General features: G+C 36.9%; 1 protein-coding gene across 5 annotated transcripts in view; it reads left to right on the forward strand.

Moving 5' to 3' along the window:
* Positions 1–18,446, forward strand: part of RGS7 (regulator of G protein signaling 7) — a 182,596-nt gene that overhangs the window by 153,904 nt on the left and 10,246 nt on the right. For all 5 annotated transcript variants that reach the window (XM_087718041.1, XM_087718042.1, XM_087718043.1 and 2 more), the window contains 6 exons: positions 3,843–3,917; positions 6,742–6,840; positions 8,771–8,832; positions 9,050–9,160; positions 9,827–9,952; positions 14,955–15,147. In XM_087718041.1, the coding sequence (XP_087574167.1) occupies positions 3,843–3,917; positions 6,742–6,840; positions 8,771–8,832; positions 9,050–9,160; positions 9,827–9,952; positions 14,955–15,147 (666 nt within the window). The remainder of the gene's footprint in view (positions 1–3,842; positions 3,918–6,741; positions 6,841–8,770; positions 8,833–9,049; positions 9,161–9,826; positions 9,953–14,954; positions 15,148–18,446) is intronic.

The raw sequence follows: 18,446 nt of genomic DNA on the forward strand, positions 1-18,446 counted from the left end.
GGGCGGACAGATACAACTGCGTATCATCCGTGTCTTGGTGGTACTTAATCCCGTGCTGGCATAAGATCTCACCCAGCTGCTTCATGTAGATGTTAAATAGGAGGGTGGACAGGACCGAACCCAGCGGCACCCCATAGTTGAGGGGCCTTGGGGTCGACCTCTGCCCTCCGACCAACACCCACTGCGACCTGTCCAAGAGGTAGGAGGAGAACCACCAAAAGACGGTGCCTCCCACTCCCACCTCTCGCAACTGTCGCAGAAGGATACCATGGTTGATGGTATCGAAGGCCGCTGAGAGGTCAAGGAGCACAAGGATAGAGGGGTGACCCCTATCCCTGGCTCGCCAGAGATCATCGATCAGCGCGACCAAAGCAGTTTCCGTGCTGTAACCAGGCCTGAAACCCGACTGAAAGGAATCTAGGTAAACTGCAGGGGCAGGATTTTTTATCCTCCCAGTGACATTATCTGGACTGTGACAGGTTCCTGAGCTTTTAAAAATAGCTGGTCTGAGAAATACCAGAACTGTTTGTGATTTTGAGGAAATCCTCTTACTTATTCAAGTTGTGTTCTGAATCATGCACTGGAGAGATGGGATTGTCTTGAATGAACTATACTGCATGACCTCCATGTTTACAAACATGTTTGTTTTATTAGATACTATTTCCAATATCAGCGGGATCTCTGGTTGATGCCAGTCATCCTATTCTGTATTCATACATAAAACCAACGTGCTTATTTGACTGACTGAGTGACTGAGTGAGACAGCATTAGTTAAGGAAGATATGCCAATCCTAATTAAATGGAATAGTATAAGTAAAAGATTAAAAAGTAACAGCCTATATATGCTGCCTCTCTTTTCAAGTCTTCCATTTTTATAAAAATAACAAGTATGTGTGTGAATGAGTAGTGATGGTTGTATTCAAGAATGTGTATCTATCTATCTGCATATAATTTTTCTTATGGGTGGGAGGTTATATGTTTCCATGTGAATGTAAGACTTATGAAAGGAAGATGCAGTATATGTGAATAAGTATGGAAATTGCATCTCTCTCTATGTATAGTCAAATTGGAAGTGGGGGAGGGGTATACTGTGCTTGTTCCATTGTAAAGGTAGTCCTCGACAATTGGGACCAGCAACTTGGTTGCATGTATATTTATTATTTTACTATAAAACTTACAATGATGCTAAAGGACATGCTAACTTAAAATCATATCGCATCATATCCAGGCTGTGACATTCTCCCAAAGTGTCTAAATATGTTTGCCAAACCGTCCCCTGAGCCCGTGACATATAAAGCAGCAATTGCAACAAGAAGATTTAATTAAATTCAATAAAGTAATTACAAATCCATGCTTGTAAAATGAAAAACAGATGCTTTATGGTTACTGATGGGAGCAGTGGATCAATAGCCCTATATTTATTTGCCATTTGATTATAATATTTAATCACACAATCATGAAGTTAGAAAAGGCCTTTTAGATCTTCAGGTCTAACATCTTCCTCAATGCCAAAAGTTAAATAAATGATTCTTCACAGAAAGCTTCTACTTGAACACACCCAGCAAAGATAAGTTTCTGGGCAATTGGTTCCACTATCAGACTGCTCTGACTGTCAGAATTTTTTAAACTTCTTATTCAATCAGAATCTATTCTGAATTTAAAAGTAGCTGAAATCCATTTTCCCATGTTTTGGATGTAGAACAATGACTCATCTTTACCTTCTTCTCTGTAATGTCTTTTTAGATATACAAAATATGCTATTGTGTCCCTCATCGGTCTTCTGTTCTCAAGGCTAAATATCCCAGTTCTTTCACCTTCCTCAAATAATTTGATTTCTAGCTCCCTGATTAGCATAATCAATCTTCTCTGAACCTCTTCTGATTAGTCTGAATGCTTTTTAAAGTAGGGTGCAAAAAACTAGGCACAAAACTCAAGTTGGCGTCTGATCAATGCAGAATAAAATGGAACAATTATTTATCGTCCTTCGGAAGCTATTATATGCCTACATGTCCTAAAATTCCACATGCCTTTTTTGCAGCTAGTTCATGATGCTGACACTTATTTGGTTTGCAGTCAATATTATTCCAAAATTGTTATTTGTTATAAGCACTTTATTACCAAACTAGGTATCTCAGATGCTACACCTATGCATCTCATCTCTGTGTGAAGAGCATTGCAAGTTTCTTGAATTTCATTCTTTATTTTTACCTATTTCTCTACCCTATGAAAATAATTTTAAATTGTATTTCTGTCTTCTGGGCTGTTCGCGATTTCTTGCTTTTTGTGATCCTGCTTACCCATGGGGACAATTCCATTGCTTGGTTTTCCCCTATGGAAACTGTCAACTCATGTTGTACTATTTCCTTTGTCTGTCTGATAAATCTTTTATCTTCATGAGCTGAAGTATGCCCATTTGTTGCTATAGTTCTTACTACTTATTCAAGTACAACTGACACATTATATTTTCTGCAAACATTTGCCAGATTGTTTCCACGCAAAAACATGAACATACCACATGGCATGCAGAGCTTTGTGGTATGTTTTTGTTCTTATCTGAAGGCATAGCTACCGATTCCTTTCCATATGACTTCAGTTCATTCAAGTAGAAGAGAAGATATGTGATTCAGGGTTGAACTACCTATTTAGTAATGAAACATCTGCAAGCAAACAACCAAGCTCAGAGAGCACCAAGGACTCCACAACTTCAGTTTTATGTTGTAAAAACCACCAGTAGGAGGTGTCCTATTTTGTCTATTTTTTGTTTGTGTGTTCACCTTCTTCTTCCTTTCTTTTTGTTCCCTTCTCAAGTTTTACACTGAGGGGAAGTTTGAAAGGGATTTCTCATTAAACTCTTTTGCTGTTGGACCTCTGTTCTCATTCATTGAGTAAATAAAGTGTATTTCTTGTTTTACAATAGAGGAGATAGCTACTTTTAAAGCAAGCATGGAAAAACTTTGAGTTTCTATGATATAAGCCGTAATTGATATAGGGATTTTATTTACATTTGGGTGCCATCGTGAAAGGCAATTTTATACAGATAATTATATAAGATGGTATCATGTAATTTTGCCTGCTTGCTAGGCTACATGTATGGGGCTCATGGGAAACAAAGTCTAACAACATCTAGAATATTTGTGTGAAGACAGCTTGAGTTTATGAAACTATTCACTAGCTGAAACCATTCCAACAAATTACAGAAGCAAACAAAATATCTTAATTTGGTTGTGGACTAAGAACTGTTCATGATCATCGTGTATACAGATAGTTCTCAAGTTATGACCACAACTGAGACCACAATTTCTATTGTTAAGCATGGCAGTTGTTAAGCAAATCACACCCATTTTTATTATCTTTTTTGCCCTGGTTGGTAAGTGAATCACTTGCAGTTGTTAAATTAAATAACATGTTTTGTTAAGCAAACCTGGGTTCTGCCATTGACTTTGCTTGTAAGAAGCCCACTGAGAAGGTCACAGAGGGCAGTCAAATGACTCTGATTTATGACAATTGCAAATGACAATGCAATTGTCATAAATCCATGCCAATTTTGAAGCACCCAAATTTTGATCAACATGAACATGGACATACCGTGATGGTTGTAAGTGCAAATACTGGTTGTAAGTCACTTTTGCCAGTGCCATTTTGAATGGTCACTAAATGAATAGTTGTAAGTCAAGGACCAATTTTAATGATAGTTATAGAGTATTAAAACCTTTATTCAATGGAGTCAACTCTAATGTGTATACATGTTTTACAATAACACAGAGGAAAAATGTTGAATTTGAATTTTAAAAAATTCAGATGCTAACATAAAGCAATCACATTTATCTACATTTTGTTTTTAGCCTGGATGTGTAAATACGACTGAAGTTGATATTAAAAAGTCTTCAAGAATGAGAAATCCTCACAAAACAAGAAAGGTATGTTCTTATTTTTAGTAATAAGAAATTATTCAAATTATGTATATATAAGCATATTTTGTTTACCCTTATAGTGAAGAAATCCATTATAATACTTCTGAGTATATACATTGATAGAAAATTCTTTAAAAAATGAAAACCGGTTTGGTTTTATTCTAGAAGCGAGTATCCCCCACAAATAAATACTTAGATTTTTTTTAATGTTTAGAAAAAAAATTATCCAGCCCTTTGCCAATTCTTCATTCTGATTTATTAAAATCAACCCTTTTGCAAATAACATAAACTGCTCTGGACCGCCGTCCTGTGCACTTCTTCTGTGACTGCAAATGCAACATTGGTACATGACCTTTCAATAAATGGTTTCTGCACTCGTGACTCAACACTCACCTCTATCCTGTTCATCAAGAACAGATCACTTTAATGATGGATGTCACCATCGTGAACATCTGTTGTAAAATCGGGAATTGCAAGTCCTGATATGGCTAGTAACTGCTTGGACAGATGTTGCAGCATGGATATTTCTAGTTATCGTGTTCATGAATTTTTTCTGGCAATAGTAATTATACATCTGAAACAATTATAGCAGGTGTGAGTTCCAGTAATATGGCTACATAACTGCAACAGAGGAATTGGCCCTTGCTTTAATCTCTGAAGGAAAAGTAATCATCCTTTTAAAAACAAAATTAGTAAATGCAATGAGATAGAGAGGTTCCCAGTCCTGACTACAAAACTATCCAACGTGAGAATAAAAAAGTGATGACATTTTCAGATATTAGAATTAAAACCGTATATTTGTTACACTGGATTAGGATTTCACTGTATTGTACCTTTTTGAATGAGATAAGATGGCAATCCAAAATGCAATGTGGTTCAGTTAAAATATTAGTGTTTAAGCCAATAATCAGCTTTGTTACAGTAGGTTATAATGACATTTTGGCTGGTGTATATGTAAAAGAGTTGTGCCAAGAATGAGTCACATCTCAAATGTTTGGCGTACCCTGAAGATGTATACAAATAATAGGCCATCACAGCATTTGTAACTTTAAAAAAAATTAGCCCACAAGTACAACAGCTGTTTCTGGGTCTCTATATAGATAGAAACACCCCCACACTAACCATCAACCTCTTCCTTATTGATGTAAGTAATGTTATACAAGGCACAAAAAAGGAATAAGAAACAATAAGCCAGATAACTTTAAGATTTGAGAGAGGGAAACAGGGTTCCCTTAAATCTATTAATATCAATACCCTTCTAACCCTGCAAACTATACTTCTTTCCCTTACATTCATCTGTAACAAGGGGGATTTATACATTTATTCAATCCATTCACCCTATCTTTAAACATTTGGGTATGTTTCTATACACATTAATTCTCTATATGATCAAACCACCTCAACATACTTCTTGATTTCTGATCATTTACTTTTTTGTTCAATTGGAATTCATTTATTGTGTTGTGTTTCTTTTAATTTGTTGTCTTATTTGTTTTAATCCTTATTAATATTTCTTATTTCTGTAAGCTGCCCGGAGTCCTCCGGGATTGGGCGGCCTATAAATTCAATAAATGGAAATGGAAATGGAAATTTAACTCTCATTAATTCGTCAACCCATCTCTTGTTTTTCCACACACACACCATTCAACTTACTTTTATCAGTCAATCTAAATCTTTATTCATAGATCATCAGATAAAACACCAGAGTATTCACTTTTCCACTTCACCATTCTATCAATAATCAATGTTAATATAATTCTCACATAGGTTTGTAGCTCCTTGTGGCATACTTGTTTTTGCTGATAGAGGAGACTGTTTGTAGCTCTGGATTGAAATCCTGAGGGGTCCTTGATGCTCCCCGAGCTTGGTTGTTTGGTTGCAGATGTTTCATTACCTAAACTAGGTAACACCATGCATGAAAGTGCCCTTGGCCACACTTTCACCAGTGGCTTCAGCAGAAGATGAGAGTGAAGTATACCTCAAATCATGAACTACATTCTTCAGAGATGACAGTACAAGTAGACCTGAAGTGATGAACTACAACCCTATTCAGAGTAATGCAGGGCCAATGTTTTTTTTTTAATTATCTAGTTCTTTACTGATGAAGAACAACTCTGTCCAGGGTTTGTTTTGCCTCATCTGATGTGGACATTCAGGCGTTCTACACTATTTCTGATTTGGTCGAAGGTAGCAATGTACACCTGAATTTCATTCACCTATTGAGAAGACCTCATCCCAGTCAGACATTTGACTTCTTTCAGTGATTTCATGTAGATGAGCAATATAGAGAAGAGCACTGAGCCTTCTGTAAATCTTCATGGCAGTACCCATTGACAAATGCTTCACCCAGGGGCGGGCTTCAAAATTTTTAGCAAGGGGTTCTCTGTCCGATTGCTGGGTGGGTGTGGCCTCCTGCATCACAGTGGGGGGGGGGGCTTATTTGCCCTCCCAGGGCTCCAGAGGTTTTCCTCAAGCCTCTGGGAAGGTGAAAACAGCCTCCCCAGGCTCTGGAGGTCCTCCGGACGCCCATTTCCGGCCTTCCCAAACTTCTGGTAGGGCTGTTTTTCACCTTCCCTGAGCCATGCACTTACCTGCATCCAAACCAGGCTACACTCGGTCTCCTGGGAGGAGTGGGGAGGGGTGGGCAGGGCCAGCCAGGAGTGGGATATGGGGGTTCTCCAAACTGCACAGAATCTTAGCTAGAGGTTCTCCCGAATCCGTGTGAACCCCCAGCAGCCCACCCTGACTTCTCCTCATGACCACTGATGGAATTGCATAGGCATAGCAAAACTCTGTTGTGTTAACATCTCTCTTTTATTTTTATATGCAGTCTGTTTATGGATTACAGAATGATATTCGAAGTCATAGTCCGACATACACACCAGTGCCAGAAACAAAACCTCCCACAGAAGACCAATTGTGTCAAGAGGTTTGTGAGACTATATTTATTTAGTTTACTCACTCATGTAACAAAACAAAATGCTGAACTTACTGCATTCTGAAAAAACAAAATATAAAACATATTATGTATTACTTTAAATGAATGCCTGGAATATTTTGAAAATGTCAGAACTGAATTAAATGCTCCAGTCTGTCAGAATGCATGGCAGTCCAGAGCCACAACTGCTAACCCCAGAGGGCTCTCAGGCTTTATGCAGATAGGGGAGGAATCATGGCTGAGAGTGTTGGAAGCAAGTGGGGAAAACATAGATGGGAGAGAAAAGGAATGTCCATCTGGGAATAGCATTGTGTTCAGGGTTTGATTCACAATACATTTAAATATAATACAAGGTGCCATATTTTACCACCATCACCAGGTGCTTCCATTTCATGCATTTTCCTAAAAACATTAAAGGTTATAATTTTGATCTATTATATTCTCCAGATTTCAGTGGATAATAGAGATAGCTGTGTGTATGAGTGCTTGTAAGTGTGTTTTATACACACGCACCTCTCTTTCTCTCATCTATCTATCTATCTATCTATCTATCTATCTATCTATCTATCTATCTATCTATCATCTATCTATCTATCTATCTATCTATCTATCTATCTATCATCTGTCTATCATCTTCATCATCATCATTAGCTAGCTAGCTATCATCTAGCTAACTATTGCATTTCAAGAATCAATCCCTGGAAAATAATACTATTCTCTAATAGATAGGAACAGCAATTACACTTATATTGGTGCACTGTGCTTTACAGCACTTTCTGGGTGGTTTATAATGTTAGCCCATTTCCCCCAACAGTCTGGGTCCTCATTTTACCAACCTCAGAAGGATGGAAGGCTGAGTCAACCTTGAGCCACATCAGAATCGAACAACACTGCATTCTAACCACAGTGCCACCAGGGCTCTTTAGATCAGTGTTTTTCAACCACTGTGCCGCGGCACACTAGTGTGCCATGACATAGTGTAAGGTGTGCCGTGGGAAAAACACTTTATATATAGTCAATATAGGCACAGAGTTAAAAAAATTTAACATTTTCTAATGGTGGTGTGCCTCGTGATTTTTTTCATGAAAAAAGTGTGCCTTTGCACAAAAAAGGTTGAAAAACACTGCTTTAGATAGATACTTCTATTTCCAATCTGTGCTTCCCTCAATTATTTCTACCTCTCTCATATTTGTCATAGCAGCCCTAACTTCAAGATATGTGGCTGGAGAGGGCTTAGGATGAGGTGCAACTGCAGCTCCTGCCAGCCATGAGGATTCTATGTGCCCCAATTTTTCTCATGGAACAATCCTTTGGCTAATGAGCCATACATATTTTATTGCAAACCCAATATTTCAACAGCTTTCCACGAACTACAAAGCACTGTTGACTGTTGATCTTATTTTAGGGTATGATCCAACTGTACTAAGATACTTGAACTTCTGAGTAGTTTTTATGCTGAGCCTTGCTTTGAATCCTGATTTTAATAAATATTATGGAACACATCTGTATGTGTGACTATAGGGGTAGCGAAAGGGTGGGTTGTCATCCTAGATTGATGATAATCTAATTACCCAAAACTAAAAATACTTGTATCATAAATACAGAATAATTACCCAAAACTGCGTGCATTTTTTACCCTATTATCCTTTAATGGAAGTTTTAAGTATGTGGATCTGCAAAAATCCACATCTTTTTAGATTTAATGGCAAAAGTCCTTTCAATATTACTGACCACTGCACTGTTATGAGGTCTTTACTTGAGCTGGATTGTGCTTTCTCTTGACTTAATTTATAAAAAGATCAATGCATAAGGCTTACCATAAGTTCATATAAAATGCTCCATTTTCCTTAGGCCAAATTTATCTCTGTTTACTCAAACCTTAGACTGCTTTTATCACTTGTTTGTTTTTTGCCTTTTGTAGATAAAATATTGGCAAATACAGCTAGAAAGACATCGGTTAAAAATGTCAAAAGTTGCTGACAGGTAAGTATATTGTATTTGAATTTGATTAAAGTAAAAAAGCTGCCATTTTCTGTACTCACAAAAAAATGGGAGGGGAAGAGGAGCAATTATTAAATGAATGATTCTGACATAACTGAAAAAAATGTATTTAGTTAGGACCTTGCTTTGTAAAAATAGGTTCTTAATACTCTTTGCAATAAATGCATTGTAAAAATGTTAGCTGATTGTGTTTTTCTAGTCTATTAAGTTTTACCGAGCAGTATGTGGAATACGACCCTTTCCTGCATCCATCTGATCCTTCTAATCCTTGGCTGTCAGATGACACTACTTTCTGGGAAACAGAAATAAGGTATGTTAGGAGTAAATTTGGTCTCACCCCCCCCCCCAAAATAAATAACAAATATTCAGTAGCATTAGTTTAAAAAATCAGATTACAAGAAAGAAGGAGAAAGAATATTTTTCACAATGTTCCACTGTTAAAGATTTTCCTTAGTAAAGGACAATCAAGGATTACAGCAGGGACCCAGTTTTTATGTTTCTAAATTCCCTTTTGTCTGTGTTATCAAGCAGTGCTCTCCCCGTAGGACTTTGTGACGCAAGGAAAAAAACAACCTAGATATGCTGGAGAAATTGCACCATGCCGAAAATAGTACAGTTTCCATATAACCACCCGTGTGAATGTGCTAACAACAGAGGTCTAATAATAGTGGAACCAAATACACTAATAGGATTATTTTTCTTGGCCAAAATGCTGAACTGAACTGATGCTATTTAGGAGATTAACATTCTTTCAACTTTAGCATGAAAAAAAGCTTTAGTTATCTGCTTGTACCATAGCTGTAGCACGGTACATATTTACTGCAGTTAAAGTAATATGCAGTTGAAGTAGCCCTATATGTGATTAAGTTACTTTGCATGGCCCACACCATCTTCTCCCGATAGCGAGGCAGATATAGAGCCAATCGAGCTATTTCAACAAGTCTGAGGGATTGTTGGTTTGTTTTTTTCCTTTCAGCAAAGAGCCAAGTCAGCAAAGAGTAAAGCGATGGGGCTTTGGCATGGATGAAGCTCTGAAAGACCCAGTGGGAAGAGAACAGTTCCTCAAATACCTGGAGTCTGAATTTAGTTCAGAGAATTTAAGGTTAGCCTTTCCCTCTACTCATTGATATCTGGGCTGTCTAAGGAAATAGTATAATGGGGATGAATCTGCTATTTATCCTCAATGTGCACAGCAGAGCCCACTTTCTCCACCCATGGGAGTTTTTAAATGAGGCAAAAGCAGGAGTCCAATTTCACATCTGACCTAGCTTATACAATCCTTCTGGGAAGACCTGAGTGATGTTTCCACTTTTCTTTTCCTGGTTAGGAGAATATAACCAGTAAATAATCTGTCAGAGGGGAATTGCTGAGCCTTCTGGAGAATATGTATTATTTTGCCAGTGATCATTATCATCATGCTAGTAATCTCTGCTGCTTTATTATTATTTCTTTCTGAAAATTAGAACAGGAGAAATAAAAGAAGATGTATTTAAGATCAACGTTTCTACCTTTCTGAAGCCAATTTTCTTTCTACTGCATTTACTCATTCCTCGTAGAATGAGGAATTTACTCATTCTAGAGAAAAGTTAAGTATAGGGTGATTTGGTTGAAATAGCATTTATCTAGAAACTCCTCTATATGGAGATTCTCAAGTCATCCAGGTCATGGTTGTCTCAAAGGTGCTGTTCAAAAGGCAACTGGACTTTCTTGGGTTTTTTTCTTGAAAACATTTCTCATCCATTAAAAAGCTCCATGAATGAGAAGCTTCTTGGATAAGAAGCAAAAAAATTTCAAGGAAAAAATCAAGAAAGTTCAGTTTTCTTTTGAATAGCATCTTTGGGACATTTCCCCACGTTATGCTGTTCAATGTATACTTTGTCCTACTGATTAATCCTGGACAGTGGAGTAACATTTAATGTAGCAGAAGGAGCTTTGGTAAATTAAGATATCAACCATGTGGCTATGTATGTTTGGGTCCCTCCTTGTGGTTTTTTTTTTCTAAAGATGTTAGCGATAGAAGGGCAATTTCTTAAGGATACAGATAGAGTTTTATTGCATCAACAAACAAACAATACAGGCACATTATTTTAATAAAATGTTAAAAAATCTACTTTGAGTTTCAGGGATTCCTAAGGGTAAGAAAAATAATGAATGTTGAGCTTAAGGAAACAAAAATTTGTAGAAATGCAGATGTTTTGTTTGTAGAATGGAGTCATAAAGGTTTTGAAATTTGCTGATCCACATTGATAATTGTATGGATACAGCAACAAATACACATAGATTGCAACATATCATTATAGACTCATAGGGTTGAAGGGTTCCTGGAGATATTCTAGTTCAACCCCTGCCCAATGAAGGAATCTTCAAGCCAGACAAATGGCTGTCCAATCTTTTCTTGACTACTTCCATCCAACTCAGGAGCCAGACTGTTCTCTTATTTAATGGCTCTCCCAGTCTGGAAATTCTTCCTTATTTCAAATCTGAATTTTCACTGAAAAGCTTCCCCTATTTCTTCTCATCTTATTCTCAGGTGCTATGGAAAATAAATCCATACCCTTTTCCTTGTTGCAACCTTTCATATATGGACAATGGCTATATGTCTCTCCATAAACTTCTCTTCTTTAGGATAAACATACCAAGTTCCTTTAACTGACGTTGTTTGTAGGATTGAGTCTCAAACCTCACTATCTTTGTTGGTCTTCTCCATACTCAGCATCAATGCCACATATTCATACACACAGAATAAAGTTAAAGCCCAATATAATTTAGCCAAAAATCAAAGATTAGTTCTTTTCTGTTTTACTTTCATTCATATAATATTTCTTATGGGTTGGGTTCTTCTTTATCTTTTGATAATGCATCTTGCAATGTCATGTATTTCTCAAGATAAATTTATCTTCTGCCCTTTTGTCCTTAGGTTATTCGCTATTTTCTCATTGTTCCTTGTCCTCAGGCATGACAGCTCTTTATCCAAATCCAAAACAGCATATTTATTGAAAAATAAGAAGATGCGTGACTCACTTGCCATTTCTTTGTGCAGCAACAATTCCTCTATTTTGAGTTGTTTGCAGCATCTGTTGTTCATCTGAGACTCAGATCTCTTCTTTCAATGCTTCTTTGACTTGTTCTTACTCTTGGCCTCAGCTTTGTTGTGATTTTTCATTATTATTTGCACTGTCTATTTTCATTCCAATATGTGATTACCTCCTATGTAATTGATAGGAGAAAGAACATAGAAGATAGAATAATAGAATTGGGAGGGACCTTGCAGGTCTTCTAGTCTACACCTTATGCTTGAACAGGAGACCCTATATGATTTCATACATGGTTGTCCAATCTCTTGTTGAAAGCCTCCAGTGATGGAGCATCCACAACTTCTGAAGGCAAGTTGTTCCATTGGTTGATTGCTCTCACCATTAGGAAATTTCTTCTTAGTTCTAGTTTCTTCTCTCCTTGGTTAGTTTCTTTTGATTGTTACTTGACTTGCCTTTTGGTGCTTTGGAAAATAGTTTGACTCCCTCATCTTTGTAGGAGCCTTTCAAATATTGGAACTCTGCTATCATGTCTCTCCTAGTCCTTCTTTTCATTAGACTAGACATACCCAATTCCTGTAATTGTTCTTTGTATGTTTTAGTCCCTAATCATTTTGTTTGCTCTTCTTTGCAGAAAAATAAATAAATATTGATTCTCTTTCCACAAAATGTTCTGAAATTAAGCAGGCATGACAAAAACCATAAGAAGCTTAGAAGTGGTACCCTTAAGTATCTGTTACCTATCTTCTTTCTTCTTCTTTCTTCTAATTATGATATAAACTGGGTACAGGTTCATATATGATGAAATGCAGCTCCTATATTTTCACTGTTATCTTACCAAGTCTTTAACTATAAATGTTAGGACCCCATTCCATTGTATGAATTATCACTACTGCTGGATTTTTCCTAGTATCAATTTTTGTTAGACATGAATTTTGTTTATAGGTGGTATCTATTTCGTAAAATGTAAAATCAAGGCAAAACCCATCTCACACACCTGACACACTACTCTTCGCACAGCATTGCTGAAACCACAGATGGTCTTTGTAGCCTTCTTGCCTTCCCAACTGGGAGTACCATAAATTGTGATCTTATTGAAAGGCCAGCTGGATGAAGATGCAAGAGATCTTTTGCTTGATGAATACTCCATGTTAGAATGACTAACTGGAGACTCAAAGAGAGATCAGAGGCCTCAACTGAATATTGTTACTGACATATCCTTGTGAGCTGAGGAGGTTATTTAAGGTTGATTGCGAGAAAGAAATTGTTCTTTGGTGTGAACTATCCTGTTATGTAATTTAAATAGATATTTAAATATTGACTTATTTATACTGTGATTTTCTGCACTGTTTTCTGCACAAGAGTAATTATATTCTTCTAAACCAAACTGTCAGTTACTTAATCCAAAGAATTTTAATCCAGTGACATATTCCTTACACTCAGTGCATTGGCTGAATGGAAAATGCAAGAGGGTAAGCTTTATTTTTCATTGCTTCTTCTACTCTCTGAAGCATTGAAGATTATTTGGACGGGGTGGGCAACCATGATCTGTGAACTTCAATTCCCAGAATTCATAAGCCAATCATGAGGGTCACAGGTCATAAAGTTGCTATAGTTGCCCACTCCTGTGTTAGAGTGTTAAAGGTCCAGGCACTTTGATTCTTAGCACCTGATGTCCCACTAACCACAGATAGTCAAGGATTTTTCTCCCCCCACCCTCCTCCTCCTCTTTTGTCTTCTTCCCACAAGTGCAGGGTCTGCTTTTTTGAGATCAACCCAAAGGTTGCAACAGGAATTAGCCAACTGGCTTGTCAACTAAGCTTGACATCAATGGCTGAGAGTGTGTGACTGGCATTATCCCAATGGCTTTTGTGCATAAAACAAGACTAGAATGCATCATTTCCTGGTTTTTAACCTGGTGCTTTAACCACTACATCAAACTGGATCTCATCTTGTACACTTACATGTAGGATGTACTGATCTAGGGATTAAAATGACATTTATCACAGAAGGCTGCATAGGGATGATGAAAGTTGAGCATACTTCCTTCCATGGATAGAAGTATTCAACAAGGAAAGAAGGCAAACCCATCACTAGATAGAACCCACTTGTTCCCATCTGACTTTGATGTTTCATACATATCTTTTCTTGACCTACCAAATTAGAATCCTAAAGAAAAGTCTATGGAGAGGATATTTTTCAAATCAAACACAGTGCCTCTCTTATGTTGATAAATTTTATGTTCAGTGTTGATTAATTATGGATTTAATTAAAACCATGGCTATTTACAATGTCACAATGATTATAATACTGCAATTTCTCCATTTTATACTACGTATTGTCATGTCTCTTAGTTTTAAAGTATGATTATAGATTGCTAAAAGGAGTCACTGAATACAAAATGAGCCAATATTGACTTTAGTTCCCATATCTATAACCATAGCATTGATAGGTTCTGGCATTTTGGTAAAAACCAACATTTGCCGCCATGATGCATATATACAAGCAGCAGAGCTTTAATCACAACAATGCAGCTTTTTAAATATCATTTGTCCACTTCTCCTGAATTGTCTCTGTCTACAAGATATGCCAAATAAATAAAACAACAGTGCCTTAAATACAGTTTCCCTGACATTGGAGATCCAGGTTCAGCAGTTTTGAACTCCCAACTACAGTAAGATGGTTGCAGACATCAATCACTGCAAATTCTGACACATCTATACAAAATTTACTAACTCCTTACTTTGAAGTTATTTATCTATTGAATTTTTGAGGGAAAAATACTTTAAACATGTCTTTAAGTTAATATTTGGAGTTACTTTTGAAACACCTCGAATGTAATGTGAACATGGACAAGAATTATATATGAAAAAAAACCCCACACATCACAAATATGGATGAGAAATGGATTCAACTACCTGACATTAAAGTGAAATGAGACCCCAGAGAGATGATTCAATGCTTTCAGGCTTCTACATGTATTTTTAAAGGGATATTTTAAAAATCAAACCAACCTTTCAAGAAGATTCAATATCCAGTCCATTACTGCTGTTTGCCCATTTTCTTATACAGGTTCTGGTTAGCAGTAGAAGACCTGAAGAAGAGACCGATCCGCGAGGTTCCTGTTAGAGTACAGGAAATCTGGCTAGAATTCCTTGCCCCTGGAGCACCAAGTGCCATTAATGTAGACTCAAAAAGTTATGACAAAACCACACAGAATGTGAAGATGAAGGAACCAGGGCGACATACATTTGCCGATGCTCAGGTTGGTATAACTATTTGTATAGATATGTACCAGGGGTGTCTTGATGGAGAAATGGAGCTGTGAAAAACTGTTTCCAACTTTACCATTCCTTTTCTAATATATTCCAGAACTGTATTTAACAAAGAGCACTATATGTATGCAATATGCTACATATTCAGGTTAAATTCTGTTTCAATAACTTGTCCACTAATTAAAAATAGGCTGGCGCCCTAAAGCCTACCTATAATTTCCCTGAATCAACAAGATTTGTGTTTCATAATAAAGTTTCTTAATAAGCATATAATGTCCTGTGGTTAATAGGCTAATCAAGTTCATTTATATTCTAAAAATAACTATGTAAATAATGGAAATATACTATAACTCCCAACCCTTACCTTTGCAGCTAGGTGCGCATAGATCCTAACCAACAAGTCAGCTCCTAAAGTTTTGGGAATGGCCACAGAACTATTCCAAACTAACCTTTAATGCAATAGAAGGTGAAAGTATGATGAAGGCAGAGTGGTGTTGTACAGTGGTGGGTTTCCATTTTTTTTACTACCAGTTCACTCGTGTGTGCACAAGTTTGTGTATGCACAGAAGCATCTGGGCAGAGAGGCTGAGCCTTCCGCCACTGCCACTACCGGTTCGCCCGATCCGGGACAAATCAGGAGCAACCCAACTCTGGTATTGTAGTAATGGAAGCCCTGCCTCTTTTGTACAGATGATGGAGCTTGTGTCAAGATACAGTACTATTTTCATCACTTGCTTGCCTCATCCCCTCCTTCTGCCTAGGGAAGAATTTGATTAAACTGAAATAATTCAATTTAATTTAAAATGAAACAACACTTTCTTTTTATCTTGAGAAATGCTCCCTTTGGCTCAACATTACATAGGTCAGACCTGCCCTAATCTGATCCCTTAGGAAAGAAAGACCCTCGATTCCATTTGATTGAAGTGAAAGATTATTTTATTCAAAAGATGTTGGCTACAGTAAAATCAGGCTAGCTCTGGGTTTCCCACGCTCAAAGAATTCAGAAAGGTTTCCTTCATCCCAGCCCTCCCCTTGTGACCAGTCCGTCTTCAGCCAATTGGAACTCGCCAAAGTAGTTTGAAAAGACTGAGATATTTTTGGGGTGGTGGTGGTGGTAATTGACATTCTTTCTCAGGGTGCCTGGCCTTGGATTTTGGTGGAAACTGGTTCTGGACTTCTCTGGGCATTATTACCTGCCATTCCCCCATCACCCTGTTTCCCATCATACATACACAGCTTTATTGCTGATCTATCCTCCCCCACCATTCTAGTTTTTGATGGTAAGATGCATGGGAGGTGCCAATCCGAGCATTACAGACCTGTAACATATTAATCTGCAAAGAAACAAATTTTCTAAAAAATATCAATTTTCATAGATGTTCTTTCAGCCAAAATATTACATATTATTGAGCTTTGCAATAGCAAATTGTTCCGGAATTGTGTTATTGTTTTCCCCAAGTTTTATTTGTTTTATTCATATAGCATCCATTTTTTATCGAATAGTGTGTTATACTTTTTTATTGTTATAATTCCACACCATCATATTAATAATATAATAACATAATAATATCGTAACATTGATATTTAACATTGAAGATCATCTTCTTTTATAACTCTTCTCTTTACCATCTCCTCCAGTTGTATCCTCTCCTTTCCAACTTCTATTATTTAGCCACTGATAAAATATGTCCTATATAAAATGTATTCCGTTTCTTGTTTATCCTTAATAGCAAGTGTTAATCTATCCATTTCTGTGCAGTCTAAAATTTTCTTGATCACATTCCCCTCTGGAATTGTGTTATATTGCTTTGGATTCAGTATGTTTATTTGGCACTGAGATTACATATAAACACTTTAGGCTGTTCTACTCCAATATGTTACATGACAAGAAACTGATTACAAGGAAAAGGTAGTACTTGACTTCAAAATATAAAACCTGTAGTTTACTCACTCATATGTAGTTTATAGTTTTCAGATACAAACTGAATAATTGTTTTATAGAAAGCAAGCTACTTAATTAATTAATCCAAATCACCCAAAATCACTTTTACTGACAATTATTTATTTCCTCAATTGAATTGGAGAATCATACCCAAATTCAGTCTTCTTCAAGTGTATACACTTAATCAACCTAGTAGTGCATTTCCAACTCTAGTAGTTGAACTTTAGGCAGCTGTCCACTGTCTTGATTTTTATCTTTAACTCACAATAAATTGGCCAGAGAGATTGGCTGTACTGCCTGAATCTTACTGACAAGGCCCACAAATGTAGGGTGACACAGATTATTTAAAAATGTACCTGAATTTTTCTACTTGCTAAAATCTATATGGAAAATGCTAATAATTTTTCATGCCACTAGATGGCTGTCTATATACGTATTTTCTATACCAGCTGCCTTGTTGGTCTCTGGTAGGTTTGCATTAGTGGAAGTGATTGGATAGTGCAGTGTTTCTCAAACCTGACAACTTTAAGATGTGTGAACTTCAACTCTTGGAATTCCTCAGCCGGCATGTCAAGCTGTCAACTTGTCAAGTTTGAGAAACACTGTTCTATCTTTGTTTTTCTGAGATACAGTTCTGTGTTTAAGACTGATGTGAGCTGTGAGCTGTGTGCTTGAGCACACTTGTTTTAGTAGCTGTGTTATATGAAAAAATATCAGCTGGCAGCTGTCTAAACAGAAGTGCTACTGTTTAAAAATGAAGAGGTCTTTTATGTACTTTTTATCCTCTTGCACCTTTAAAGATTATAGAAATCCTCAAATGTTGACTTAGTGGGTGACTACTTGGAAGCAAGACTTTTCAATAGCCATTTCCAAATCACACTATCATTTGTTATCTTTTCAGCACCAGGGAAATACTTAAAAAAAAACCTCTTAGCCTTTTAATGCTTTGTATCTTTATCCTGCTGCTGAGTCTTTCCTTCCATTTTATTATATGATGTCTCTTTTAGCCTCTGTTTCTGTTGCTGGATTATTTTATTTATTTTATAATTATACAATGCTCTGTATACTTACACATTTTAAAGACGCTAAGAAAGTTACAATACAACGACATTAAAAAGAGACTCGTGGAACTAGAAATCCAAATGTACCAGCATCCAAAACCTCTACAAAATAAAATTGTTTTCATACACTTGAAAAAGGCTAAGGGTTTTTTTGGGTGGGGGCATGGGGGTCAGCCACAGAAGAGAATAACTGTATTTCCTTCAGCCCTCATGGGTTGGGGATAACCACCTGGGACATGTGACTGAGAAAAAGATTATTACTTTTTGATTTATATGGAATTTTATT

Source organism: Thamnophis sirtalis, unplaced genomic scaffold (assembly GCF_051295495.1).
Source record: "Thamnophis sirtalis isolate CommonGarterSnake01/CBP01778 unplaced genomic scaffold, rThaSir2_p1.2 scaffold_6, whole genome shotgun sequence".
Classification (NCBI taxonomy): Eukaryota; Metazoa; Chordata; class Lepidosauria; order Squamata; family Natricidae; genus Thamnophis; species Thamnophis sirtalis.